This window comes from Maylandia zebra, linkage group LG7 (assembly GCF_041146795.1).
Source record: "Maylandia zebra isolate NMK-2024a linkage group LG7, Mzebra_GT3a, whole genome shotgun sequence".
Taxonomy (NCBI): domain Eukaryota; kingdom Metazoa; phylum Chordata; class Actinopteri; order Cichliformes; family Cichlidae; genus Maylandia; species Maylandia zebra.
The window spans coordinates 69,489,995-69,504,545 of record NC_135173.1 but is presented as its reverse complement, the minus strand read 5'-3'; the positions used below and the strand labels follow the sequence as shown (position 1 = coordinate 69,504,545).

The 14,551-nt window shown below is 42.5% G+C and overlaps 1 protein-coding gene across 1 annotated transcript; it reads left to right on the top strand.

Annotated features, from left to right (window-relative positions):
• Nucleotides 1-785: 785 nt before the first annotated feature.
• LOC112433313 (rab3 GTPase-activating protein catalytic subunit-like) lies at nt 786-9,230 on the top strand. The gene is made up of 7 exons (XM_076885513.1): nt 786-1,125; nt 1,903-2,040; nt 3,951-4,178; nt 4,923-5,019; nt 7,759-7,862; nt 8,648-8,763; nt 9,047-9,230. The coding sequence occupies exons 2-7, from the start codon at nt 1,915-1,917 to the stop codon at nt 9,228-9,230; spliced, it is 855 nt and encodes a 284-aa protein (XP_076741628.1). The 5' UTR covers nt 786-1,125; nt 1,903-1,914.
• Nucleotides 9,231-14,551: the final 5,321 nt, after the last annotated feature.

Genomic DNA, 14,551 nt, shown 5'->3' with positions numbered 1-14,551 from the left:
TTGCCTTGATTGCATTTATTTTTATAAACAGCAGCTTGAGACTCATTTATTTAGCCTGGCTTTGAACTAGATTTGTGCTGTTTCATATTATTGTGAAGCACTCTGTGGTTCTTATCCTGTGCCATATAAATAAAGTCAAATGCTGGATGTCTGTACTTTGTCCAGCTTCAGCTGTCCAGCTGAGCCGACACTTTAGAATCGGGCTTTGGTCTTGTTGTCAGTCATGTTGGATCTCCGTCCGTCTCTAATAACAGACAAATGACCAAAATGTAAAAATCCAAGTACATAATACCAGGCACAAAAGCCCCTGCAGTGTTTGTGCCGTGCTCTAACTAAAACTTTGCTTGAAATTGTTTAAGCAGTATTTGTTTCTCTGTTAACACACTGGTGTTCACTCATATCCATCTCTGTGCTTCCTAATCTGCAGGCTGGCAGGTGGAGCTCCTGATCTTCGCTGTTGTCTTTTGCATCAGAAGTTCCAGGTAGCCACACAAAGTGCACAAAGATCAAGGACTAATCGAACGATTTAAAAGACAAAAAACAACATCATGCACATTTGTAGACTTGCAACTTTAATTCCAGTGGTTTATCAAAAGTGTTGTGTTAACTTTGATAATTGGAACGATGTTTAGGTGATAAAGAGAAAAATGAATTCTGAGAGCTGATGCTCAGTGTGATACAGCATCTTCAAACTCCCAAACACCTGTTTATGTCGTGTTGTCTGTTGAACACAAGTAGCAGTGTTATGTTTCCATGTGTGAAAAGAGTTTTTGTTCCTGGACAGATGCTGAATTGTTGTATCAAAAGGAAGAAGGCCAGAGATGAATCTCACAAGGTACCCGAGGGGAAAGAAAAGGAACACAGGGTCTCAGGTGCCTGCCAGAAGAGCCGCCAAGGACCAGAGTGTGCAACCAGTGCTTCCAGTTCAACAAGAGAGATGTCTCAAGGAAAATCCTGGGACTCGTGGAGTGACAGCGAGGAGGAATTCTTTGAGTGCCTGAGTGACCAGGGCGAGACTGAGGCGACACAAGCTGAGGGCAGAGCTGAGGGCAGGCTGCACCCCTACAACAACATGACTCTGCTCAACTCTGCAGAGCCTCTCTGTGTTCACAGGTCACCACACAGGTCAGAGTCACTGCCTCACTGTGCAAACACATCATATGCTGTTATTTATTCCAAATACAGCATGTTGAAAATAATAGTCGGGTCACATGGGGTGGAGCCTATCCCATACCATAGGGCGAGAGGCGGGGTTCACCCTGGACAGGTCGCCAGTCGCAGGGCGAACACAGAGAGACAGACAAACATTTAACCCAGGGGTGGGCAACTCCAGGCCTCGAGGGCCGGCGTCCTGCAGATCTCACCCTGTGTCAACACACCTGAATCAGATGGTTAGTTCAGCCTCTGGAGAACTTCCACGATAAGGATAAGCTTTATTTGTTGGTTGCCTGCAACTGAGATGACCTAATCGACCATACATACAATGTACAAACTTAACATTGGGGATACAGGTCAGGCTAACTAGCAACAAAGGATAGCCCTAACCCAAGACACGTTGAGGAGGTAATTTAGCCATTTAAATCAGCTGTGTTGGATCAAGGACGCATCTAAAACCTGCAGGACACCGGCCCTCGAGGCCTGGAGTTGGACACCTCTGATTTATGCTCTCATTCACACCTGTGGGCAGTTTAGAGTCAGAGTTAACCCAACCCCACTCGCTCCATGTTCAAAGACCTGCAGTTAATAATTAGAACTAAAAGAAAGCGGTTGTAACAGTACAGAGGCGACCTTTGTGTGACAAAACCATGAAAGCAGATCTCATATAAGTGGTTCACAGAAATGTCATTAACCTCAGCTGAAGCTGACTGAGTCTGATATCTGTGCGTCATGTTTCATTTTCAGGAACCTGCTCCAATGACAGAGGACCTGTTAGCAGAGCAGTCAGAGGTACTGACCAAACTGGGCACATCAGCTGAAGGTACCAACCTGCGTGCTCGGATGCAGAGTGCCTGTCTGCTATCTGACATGGAGTCCTTCAAAGTGAGTCGGACACACTCTGGGTCAGCTGTCTCCTAAGTTTCTTAGTGCTTCGTGTCTAACATCCACACTTAGACGGACACATCGGAGAGCAGCTTGGGGTTAGTATCTTGGCTATGGGGCGATTGTGGCTCAAGAGTTGGGAGTTCGCCTTGTAATCGGAAGGTTGCCGGTTTGAGCTCCGGCTTGGACAGTCTCGGTCGTTGTGTCCTTGGGCAAGACACTTCACCCGTTGCCTACTGGTGGTGGTCAGAGGGCCCGGTGGCGCCAGTGTCCGGCAGCCTCTGTCAGTGCGCCCCAGGGTGGCTGTGGTTACAATGTAGCTGCCATCACCAGTGTGTGAATGTGTGTGTGAATGGGTGGATGACTGGTTGTGTAAACCTAGGGACTAGTAAAGCACTATACAAATACAGGCCATTTACCAAGGATACTTGGCCTGCAGACTGGAGGAACCAGGGAGTGAACCACGACCTTCTGATCAGTAGATGACCTGCTAATGAGCTACAGCCACCCGTTAGCCTTCAGCATTAGCCACATGTTGTGGAAGTTTTCCATTAAATAAAGCCTGCAGACGAGCGGTAGCTAACATTCTTTAATCAAAACAAAGAACAGAAAACCAAGCTTGGTGGAGAGCCTGCATGATCACGGGGCAGACGGTCAGCAGAGTCTCCCTGAGCCTAGCGTGGCTCTGTGTTAAAAGCCTTCTTCAGGAACAAAAGGCAGTGCACAGCTGTTTCACACCTTAAGGTCCACACTCCCTTGCTGCCTCCCAGAGTCCTCGAAGAGACAAAAGATTCTTCCTGTGGAGTTCTGCTTCCCCCCAACTTCCTTACCAGACTCCCACCATCTGTCTAACTGCATGAGTGTGAGACATGCTAAAATCCAGTGGCACCAAGGCATCATACAATAACATAATATGAATAATACATAAATAAAAGAAATTCTTATACACACATTAGCGTCAGTGTGCCCTCGAGTTGCTACATGTCTGCTAGTTTTACTGTTCAGGATGTTTTGTGTGTGTGTGTGAACTGCCTGCAGTGAACATAACTGTGCAGTCACACACACACACAGTAGTCACAGAGAGTACCGCTGTGGTAGGGTGACCATAAAGAGGACACTGGGCCCAGTCATGAAGAACTTTAATAATACTGTTAGCTTAAAGAAAACGACGTCTTCTCTGTGCAGTTAATGAATGGGATATTAATGAATTAATAAAAAATGTCATGTAGGCTTTTACAAGTAAACTAGTGTGAAATAAGAGGACTGTTGATCAGCCTACGCTGTGGAAAGCTGTGACTCTGTCACTGACACGTGTGGCATGATGGATGCAGTCATGCTGGGAGAAGCTACGTGAGTGCAGAAACCTCTGATCACCAGACGATCACGTGGTCGTCAGTTTTCAAACAGCTCATTGCAGTTTTATAAATCATCTTCAGAGGTTATTTGAACCTTGTCTTTGCAGAGACCTGCAGACCTGAGGCAGTAATGCAGTGATAATGACCAGCACACAGTGTAAGTCATGCTGCAGCTGCCCTGAATCTACAGTGTTGGTTATTCCCACCATGTTTCTGATCCAGTGTGGACGAGCTCTTTATTCAGTCTGAACTGGTTTTAATACTAAAATACAATTGATTTGTTATTCATAGATTTTCAGATTTACTCTTACACAAAAAAGTAAAACATTTTTGTTGCCAGATCACACGTATTTACTTCCAGTCCTGAACAGAAGGAAATCGTTTTGATGCATAAATGACATTTTATGTTCAGTGACAGCCTGGTGTGCTTGGGTCCATGAATGCAGTGGTGTCGTGAGTGGGCCCTGCTCGAGTCGTCAGTGCCAGTATGAGGTGTCAGTGAATATATTTACACATTACTTCATTTAAAGTACGAGTTTGTGTCTCTGTCCACAGGCAGCCAACCCCGGCTGTGTCCTGGAGGATTTTGTGCGCTGGTATTCACCTCGGGATTACGTAGAAGAGGAAGTGGTCGATGAGAAGGGCAACACGATGGTGACGGGGACACTCAGTCCCAGGATGAAGATCCCAGGCAACATGTGGGTGGAGGCTTGGGAGACTGCCAGGGTCACACCTGCACGATGCCAAAAAAGACTTTTTGATGACACCAAGGAGGCCGAGAAGGTCTGAAGCAGGTCGTTCGTTTTGCCGCATGCGTGTTTTTAAGCCAAACGTGTTTACTAAGTGGATCACAAAGTGTTTTCATGAATGTTTCTGCTGATTTTCAGGATCCGCTTGTGCCATGGGACCGTTTTGGCTCATGTATGTTGGAGAAGTCAGTTTAACACAGATCTGTGCTCACAGACATGTTGAAGCATTTTCACATGTTGATGAAAAAGGATCTGATGCTGTCACACACGATGTTTAACTGACACACAGCAGCTTTCTGTGGTGTGATGTGTTAAATGAAGAACAACTTTAAACCAGCTTCTATTAATGATCCGGTCGGCTTTATGGGAAAGGGACAAACAGTAACTGGGGTTAGTTGTTTCCTCACCCAAAGAGGGTCCTGGATTTGGACCCGGGCAGGTCCCTGCCAAGCGTTTGCATGTTCTTCCTGCACATATGAAAGCAGAGCTCGGAGCTCCAGTTTGCACCATCACTGAAAATGTTGCCTGTCTTTTAAAGACATTGGTTATCCAAAAAGAGAAAGTTAAAAATAATGCTCACTGATAGTCTTATGACAGATTTAAAGATCTGGGTATGACTGGTCCCTCTGTGAATAACCATCATAGAGAAAGGTCACCGTTTATCTGGAGTCTTCTTCAGAGGCAGCCTGTTGGCTGTGCAAAAATATTCTGTTGATCTGAAAGAGCAAAAGGAAAACAGAAGCCAGGCAAACTAAACTTTTTGGGGGTTTGTCTTTAGGTTCTGCACTACATGGCGATGCAGAAACCTGCAGACCTGGCCCGTCACCTCCTGCCCTGTATACTTCATGCAACTATTCTGAAGTTGAAGGAAGAAGGTAAGTCCTCACCGTTTGGTTGAAAAACACGTTTATATGAAATAAAATCAGGGAAAATAACTCTGAGCCCACAGCAGGTAAATTACAGTAAGACCGAAATACAAAAAACTAAAGATATTAAAATAAGTACTAAGAAAATGAAATGCAACCCGAGATGTTAATGGAGAAAAAAACCAGAAGCTGCATGAATAAAAAAGTAGAAATCTTGGACGCTGCCAGCATAATGCACAGGCTTTTGACGGGGCTCGCACACAAACACAAAGCAGAGGATGAAGCATCACCAAATATGTTTCCAAACCAAAGAAGATAAGATGAAGCATACCTGCGCAGCGGTGGGTGATGAGGAGAGGCCGCAGCGTGTCTGTCTTAAAGTGCAAGTTTGTGACAGTTTAAAGCTTAACAAGCTAAGACGCCAAATATCCAGAGCACAAAGACAAGTCAGAGGGCTTTTTCAGACACACACTTCTAAACCGTCGTGCTCAACAGTGTCTCTGCTAAAACTGCGTCTGTGCTCTGCCCCTGTAAAGTTGCCTATCGAGTGCTTAATGATAAGGTGCATGGTAGCTGCTTTCCTCTGCAGGTGGATGAAGCCACTGATAGTGACAAAGGAATGACTTCTCTGCAGACAGGCTCCTGCCAGAAACGTGAGGACTGTGTGGGGATGTGCAGACGGGGGCGCAACGGCTGGGAAACGAGGAGGGCTGCAAGTGGATGCACTGTATGATACACGCTGGCGTCTAGACAGCTCAGTCCTGAGCTGAGTGATGTAATGACTGATTGCATCGACACAGTCATTACATCAAAATACAACCCCTTTTTTTCGGCACTGAAACGAAACAGGCTCCGCCCACACAGCCGTTCTGTATCACAGCTGTGATGCAAAAAGATTTGGGCACCACTGGTATAGAGTGAATGGAACCCAGAACCTGGAAGTGTCCAGTGATGTGAGGGTAAAGGACGTCTCACTGTGTACTTTGGTGCACAGATGAGTTGTGGTCGGTTCAGTGAATGCAGCCCATGAGCTGCAGAAAAAGCCCAAATCCTGAGCCCCCCAAGATTTGGGCTCAAGATGTGTTCTGCACTGCAGGCCCTTGGACTCCATCAGGGTTTGGGCCAGTTTTGAGCTCTTATAAGTATCAGAGATGGACACGTGATATTTTCAGGGATGCGTAGGCATGATGGGTAGAACATGACCCTGGAGTTAAAATGCAGGTAAATGTGATTTAGTTTGTTTACTCTAACTAGCTACCCAACCCTCACTGAAAGGAGCCTGGAAAGTTTCCCCAACATGAATTTCTTTCAGTCAAGTTTTCTCCAGTAATGATCAGAAATCAGATAAAACCCACTCTTTATTTTATTCTACACACAATAAATTGATAATTATTCCAGGATACAGAAAAGTCTAGATTTCGTCTTCAGACTGTCACATCTGGAGCAGGGCATAATTTGATTTGGTTTCTAGAAGAAGCTAAAGATCTTTCAGTCGTGTTGCTGTTGTTCCCTGACACCTGCAGTGCAACCATTAATTTAGCTAATGAGAGTTCACGTATAATTATAACAGGTCTTAGTTTCTGGATCGTCTCTAAGTTGACGGTATACTGCTAAGACCAGTTCTGAGTCTAGAGACAGCCAATGAGAGACACTAGTAAGGACATCACTGAGGAGAGTTTTCTAGTACTTTGGAGAAACCTCAATCAGCTAACGTCCTGCTGTGATACTCAGACCTTTTCTCTAATTAAACCAGAAAGCTAGTTTTCATTTATTCTGTAATATCCCAGAATGTTTCAGCAGGTCAGAAATGCTTTGGTGCATATCCAGGTTGTATGCAAATTAATTCTGATTAAGTCTGGACTACAAAATACAAAACAGCAACAATAATGTCCTCGTTTCACTTCTTTAAAAAATGTATTTTGATCTTATGACACTTACTAAAAGCTTTACTTCCAGAGGTTGACAGAGACGCTCCGTGCTGATAACACATGAATGTGTGAAGGTTTGTATCATATCTATCTAATAGACTCCAGTTTGTGCATGTAAATGGAGAGTCCTCTTCACACACTGAGGTTAGTTATGGAGTTCCACAGGATTCAGTGCTAGGACCAATTCTGTTTACATTATACATGCTTCCCTTAGGCAGCATCATTGGAAGACATAGCATACATTTACACTGCTATGCAGATGACACCCAGCTCTATCTGTCCATGAAGCCAGATAACACACACCAATGGGTTAAACTGCAGGAATGTCTTAAAGACATAAAGACCTGGATGGCCGCTAACTTTCTGCTTCTTAATTCAGATCAAACTGAGGTTATTGTACTCGGTTATTGCAGATGGCCCCGCCCCTCCCTGAGCCTGGCTCTGCTGAAGGCTTCTTCCTGTTTAAAGGGAGTTTTTCCTTGTGCCAAAGCACATGTGGGTATATTCCTGGACAAAAGGCTTAGTTTCTATTTGCAGATGTGTTCTGTGATCCTCTGAAATAGCTGGATTAATTAACTCCAATAATAATCCATCAAGACTTTGTGGATATGTTTTAATCTCTGTAAAGATTATTATAAAATGTTGTGAAGGTTTTGTTTATTTCAAAAGGATCTGTATTAGTAAGATAATAGTTTGCAGGTTTACTCGATTTTAGGCTTTTTCTCATGTTAACAGTAATTGAGGTTACAAACGTGGCAGGTCTTTCTTTTAATCACAGCTTTCTGTCACTCTGGAAACACTGTCATTTCTTCTCTTTCAGAGTCTGCTGAAGATATTCCATCAGTGCAAAAAACCATTCAGCAAGCTACAGTTCAAGCGAGCAAGCTCCTGCAGTCCCCCAACCAGGACTACAAGAAGTTAGAGGTCAGTGAAAACTCGACCGGACTTTCCACAAATAATTCAGTTTAAAAGAAAGTATCATTAGATTCACCCAAAAAAGTTTTGTTTTTAAATACATTATTGATTGATTGTTAACTGTGTTTGTGTTGTAGTTGAGTATGTGCTGTACATGAGGTGTACGTAGACTGGACAGTGTGCACCATGGCTGAGAACTTGGCTGATAATTATTATGGCCATTGATGGTTGAACCATGAAAACAGGGGTGTGGTGCAGTGGGATTGTAGTGGGAGCTGGAGTAACAAACTCCAGTGCTTCCTCAGTGATGGCTAACTATTTTCTAAACCTAGGTAATTCCTTCGGCTGTTCCCACCTGGGCTCAAAGCTTTTATACTCTGCTGATATCGGATGTGTTTATCAGTGATCGAAAACAGAGACTGAGATTGTTATTATTGAGTTTGATCACACGTTAGGTGCATTAAACACCTGCTTTAATACTGTCCTAAAGTCTGAGAACAATCATCACTTCTTCACATATAAAAATGTTCTTCTCACTAGCACTCAGTATCCATACAGCCCATACTGTACAGCTGCACAGCTAAACCCCACCATGTTAGTTTTGCTTGATTGGACAGTCTTGTTGTGTAAAAGTATTCTTGGCTTTCTCAAAGTACATTTAAGTATGCCATGTATCCACTGTGACTCCAAACACGCCTTTTACACCCCGAGACTCAGCCTATAACGTTGCCACGTAGTCTTGGGGTCTCATGCTGTCAGGATTGAGCAGACAGTTGTTCTTGTCCTGTGTGCAGGATTTCATTAACCAGCTGCTGAGCATGGAGACAGTCATCACTCAAGCTCGCTCGCTCAAGGCCAAGTTCTCCGTTCCTGAGGACGACAGCGGAGAGGCTGCTGATGAACTGAAGAAGTGAGTCGCAGAGTTTGAGCTGCGCTCACTGACAGCTTTGTTTGTGCTGTTGGTAACATGTAACAGTCTTCACCGTCACTATAGATAGTTAGTCAGTAACAGGTTGTCACGATGAATCTGTTTCACAAAGACGGCGTCTGAAGGATCACAGTCAGTTCACACGTTTCTTTCTCGCTCATGTTGGTGGTCTTATTTTATAGTTTTGGCGTCTTCAGGTTTTACATGTTCTTATTTAAGTGTTTTGTTTTGTGGGAACATTTTCCACATTGTGTGTTGTCTCTAGGTTTGTGAGCTCCCTGCTGGAGGAACCAGAGGTGGTAGTGACAGGAGCAGGCCAGGGCCTGGCTGGCAGTATAATCCACAGACTCTTCATCAGTGCTCAGAGGGTAACTCTCACTCTGCCTCCGTGTCCTTCCCACGTCTTGCTGTCAGTTTCATGTATACAGTCATGTATTAGTCATCTATAGAGACATCTTTAGAGGTACACACACACACCAGTCAACCACTTATTCAATATCAGCATCAAGAATAGGTCGGTGTCCCGGTCCTAGAGCAAGACATGAAGTCAGCGCTGTTTTATTTATATATGCTTCATGTAGATGAAACTGGAAGGACGTGGTCAGCACTGATGTAAAGACGCGGTGTTTTCTGTCAGTGTCAGTAGAGTCTGCTCTATTGTAACGTTGTTTCTTCCTGAAACACACAATTGCTGCTGCTGTGCTGTGAAGCACGTTCAGAGCTATAAGAACCAGTCTGTTTAACTATCAATGAAAAATGAAGAATTATCAGTTTGACTGTGTGACAATTCTGCAGGAACAAAGTTGTGCAGCTCTCTCCGCAGTGGAGCAGATCTCCTTCCTGTCTTTGACGCTTCTTTTTCTCTTTCTGCAGTAACAACTATTAATGTGCATTTGTATATGTTTACAGTGTTAGCAGAAACAAAGCTTTGGTGGCCGTGACTCCAGAGATGGAGCCGAGTATCTAATCGAATCATCGGTTTGTTCTTTAAGCCTTAAAAGTGTCCATGTGCTCCACACTGGATCCCAGATTGACTCTGATGCATCAACTGGAACATGAATCCAAAATCCTGCTCCTCACATTCAAGGTCTTAAATAATCAATAATAATTTCAACTGTATATTTGATGATTGTCAGCACAAAGAGGGAGAGAGAGGAACAGAGAGGGAGAGAGAGAGAGGGAGATGCAGAATGAGGACAGAGATGAACAAGAGCAGGTGAGACTCACATGTTAGTCAAATGGTTGTTTACCAAAAGTATCACCGTATCACAGGTCCTCATGTATCTCGTACCTAGTGTTTCTTTTTAGGTTTGTTATTTTTCAAATTATATATTTATTAAGTTCTGCAGCTTGTTTGCACAACAAGGCTGAATAATTATAAACTTTTCTCAATCTAAATAGTGGACTTTGGTAGAATTAAAAAAACAAGTGTAGTGCAGGTCTATGATGATTTTTAGTGCTGCTATCATCTAGTTCTGATTCTGGTTCTGTCTTTGTTAAATCCTATATAGTCCTGATTTTGAACAGTTGTAGTCCTGTTTTAATTCCGGATCAGTTCTGGGTCTGGTTGAATCGGGGTTTAGTCCTCGTGTCTTGATACAGCCTGACTTTGTTCTGCCTCGCTGCTTAATTAAAAAACTAGTTTAAGGTGTCCTGCACATGTGATATATATTTTCCCCTATATGAAGTCATTCTTTTTTGAACAAAACTCAAAACTCAGCCAATTAATCTTTCAGTCATTTCTAACCCCCCCCCCCCCCCCCCAAAAAAAAAAAAATACATCCCACATGCATAGGGCTAAGCCCCGGGTGTTTCAAATGTCTGGCTCCGCCTCTGGTAGAGAGAGTATATGGGCTCAAATTGTGGTCATAAATATTTTTTACTTGTAAATCAGGATTTGTGTGTTAGGTGAGCACTCGGCTGTCGGGGAAACTTGTTTTGTAAAGTTCGTTTAGCTAACCTGTGCAGGTGAATGAATTTACCCTGACTAAAGAAATCAAGAGAAACGCACCGGGCTGCTCAGTGACTAACCACGGTTACTGTGCTTTTATTATGAGTATTATACTGTAAGAGCAACAGGCTGGACTCTGCACATATTTAATAATGAGTTCTGCGCAGAAGCAAACAGCTGCATGTTTTCTGTCGCTTTCCACATGTGGAACGACATTAACGCCAACTTTTAAAAACCTGGCACTTCAGTAACCCCTCATTAGTCAATAGCTACGGATTAAATAGCAAAGCCCGATACTTATGTACTGAAACCAACTACTTCCGCTTGGCAGCTTAAGTTAAAATGTTACATTTTCCCCTGATTATTATTATTATTTTTTTTTACTGAGCTTGTTACAAATATTCAGGTTAAACTGTCCAAATTATTTTTAATGAATTATGTTCACAAAGTCACATGTGCAGTACTCTGTGCAGCTTGCATCCTTTAGGACAAATAATTTGAAACATTAATATTTCTTGTTCAATACTGAGCTGATAACACCTCCGTATGTTGTGACCAGGATGCAGCAGCAGACTGAACCTCGACTGAAACCTGCTCCATCATCTCATCTTTGCAGATGTCCATTTATAAAGCATCACCAACTCAAAGGTAAACATGATATTAGAAAATGTGTTAGTAAGGCCTTTAAAACAAATAAAAAATAAACAACTGTCGGCAGAACTGTAGGACTGAACAACTTCAGATCCCGAGTGTGTGAGGACGGAGAAGGATCAGCTCTATTTCAGATTTGAGATAAACTTTATATTTCAGTTTGTGATGATTCAGGAGCCGTCCTCAGATTCAGATCTCAGCACCACCCAGTGACAGCAGACAGATCATCTTATATCTTCACTCTTTGTAGTAACTCCAAAATTAACTGAAGAAAACAGTACAAAGGTTAAAGTAAGTAAACTTTTCACAGATAAAGATCACAAAGTGCTTTACAACACAGAAAATGGGAATATAAAAACAATATAACAGTAAATAAAACAATGTAAAACAATAAAACTATAAAAACAGCATAAGAAGAAATTCATCCATGCTTTTCTAAATAAAAATGTCTTCAGCTGTTTCTTAAAAGAATCAATGGAGTCCGTGCAGCGTAGAGACAGTGGGAGAGAATCCCACAACCGTGGTGCCGCCGTCTGAAAGGCCCGATCACCACGAGTTTTAAAATGAGTGCGTGGTACCACCAGCAGTCTCTGATCTAATGACCTTAAAGCCCAGGGAGGCCAAGACTGGAGTGATATGCGATCTTCTCTTGGTGCCTGTTAAGAGACGTGCTGCAGCGTTCTGCACAGTCTGAAGACGATTTGTTAAACAAGTAAAAAGGCCGTTACAATAGTCTAAACGAGAAGAAATAAAAGCATGAATAATCATCTCAAGTTCAAGCTTTGATATCATTAGTCTGAGTTTAGAAATATTCCGTAAATGATAAAAACAGTTTCAGACCAGCTGCTTAGACTGCTGCTCGAGCGACATGTCAAATATGACACCGAGGTTTCTAAGGCTTGATTTTACAGAAGGGTCTAAGAAGCTGATACGCTGTCTGATTTCTGGGACCATGTGGTCTGGAGCAATAATTAGAGTTTCTGTTTTATCAGAGTTTAGTTGGAGAAAATTGTCATATAACCATTTGTTGATTTCTGTCAGGCAATTACTTAAATTAGACAATTTATAAAACTCAGACATTTTGAAGGAACAGTATAGTTGGATGTCGTCAGCATAGAGATGATAGGAGATATATTTATAGCGCTTAATAATTTGGCCTAGGGGAGATACATAAAGTAAAAAGAGAATTGGACCCAGGACAGATCCCTGAGGTACCCCACACGGCAAAACTGTTGATTCTGACGTGACATGATTCATGCAAACAGTAAAAGATCTCTCAGACAGATATGATATAAACCATTTTAAAACAACACCAGTAATCCCAAACAAGTTCTCGAGTCTGTTTATCATGATGCTGTGATCTACAGTGTCAAAAGCAGAGCTGAGATCCAGCAGGACCAGCACGGTGTGCTCTCCAGAGTCTGCTGCCATCAACATATCACTGGATACTCTAAGTAAGGCCGTTTCAGTGGAATGCAATTTATGAAAACCAGACTGGAAAGTGTCCATAACAGCATTTTTATCCAGGAAATAGTTAAGTTGTTCTAGTACTACTTTTTCTAAAATTTTTCGATATAAAAGGCAATTTTAACTTGTAATTCTATGTTATAACAACAACTTCAGTCATCTATCGTCAAACTGATATAGAACAATATGTTGAAATAACAAACATCTAGAATTACATTTTACAGTGCACAAAGACATAAACACAAAGCGTTTATGGATCACGGATCAGGATCAGTGAGATGTGGGTTTCTCACCCGACAGCACGGACACGGTCGTGGCTGAAAGCCGACAGCTCGCTGATTCTGATCCGTCGGCCGGTCCGCGTTTTGTGTTTACGCCCTTTTTGCACTGATTCTGAAGCTGCAGCTTTTATCTCTGTCCAAACAATATTGACTGAACTGTGGTGTAATCTATATGGATGTACATGCATGCGCCACTAGGCGGCAGTACTTACCCACAAACAGGAAATGGGTTGGCACGTGAACAGCCACGAGAAAAACTGCATTAAAGATTGTTGTTGCTCCACGTTATCACTTGAGCAGGAGTTTTATTCAAGAGCCCAACACAACATGAAGCAGCAGCCAAAGAAGATCCAAACTACGCTTCACATAAACATCGTCATGGATTCACTCTGACTTTTGCTGTTTCGCTTCGAGCGCGGTAAAAATCACACTTCATGCACAGCTCTCTCGCTCTCTCTCTCTCTCTCTGTGATGGATGCATGCAACCACACAACTGAGATGCTTGGTAATATTCATTTGGTCTTTTGTCTTATGTTTACGTTATGCTCTAAAGCTTCTGTGATCATAAGTTAACTAATTTGATATTTTGAGTTTACCTGTAATGCATGACAGCACTAAGCTATAGCCCAAATGGTGGCATAGACTTTCCTTTGCATTGTTTGTTATTTTATATAGGTATGTTATATTGATTATATTTCTGCTCTTTCGGAGTTACCTGACCTCCGCTCCAGTCCTTCCTGGTTTGGCTGAAAGAGGAGGCTGAGGGTGGAGCTGGTTTAAATGCAGAAGCCAATAAAGTGGACTAGACCATCTATTGTGATCATGCAGGGGGAATGGGGTTCTTCTTGAATGATGGTTAGCTGTTATCTCTTTAGTTTTCACCTTTGGTGTATATAATGGTTTATTCATTTGCTATATAACTGGAGCTGTTTCTCATTTGGGCAGGTCAGTTTGTTGAGTTATGTTTTTGTTAAGTGACTTTTGAGTAGCATTCTGTTAAGTTAACCTCTTTTATGGGCCCACTTGGTTCCTAAAAACTTTATTTTTTGTTATTTTGAATTTTTGTAATCATGTTGTCCTTTTTGGGCGTATAATAAAACCCATTTTTTTGAAGATTACATTTGTGCCTGTGTTCCTGGCTGCTTGGATCATAACACTCTCTCTCTCTGTATCCCGTCTAAAAATCTGTTTTCTGCATTATTCGCTTGCTTGTTACGCACAAGTCTACCACTGTTTACAGCCTGTCGGACGCTGTTTGTTTCCTTTCACTTACTTCCAAAAAGAAAGCCTAATTTCTGCTGTTAAATACTGAACATATTTAAACTTTTTAAAAATTAGAAACTTTTGCTGTGTCTCTAATCCAACCTCTGTAACCTTGTTTCACTTCAGCAGCATCAGGTAATGTTCAGATGTTGATTCA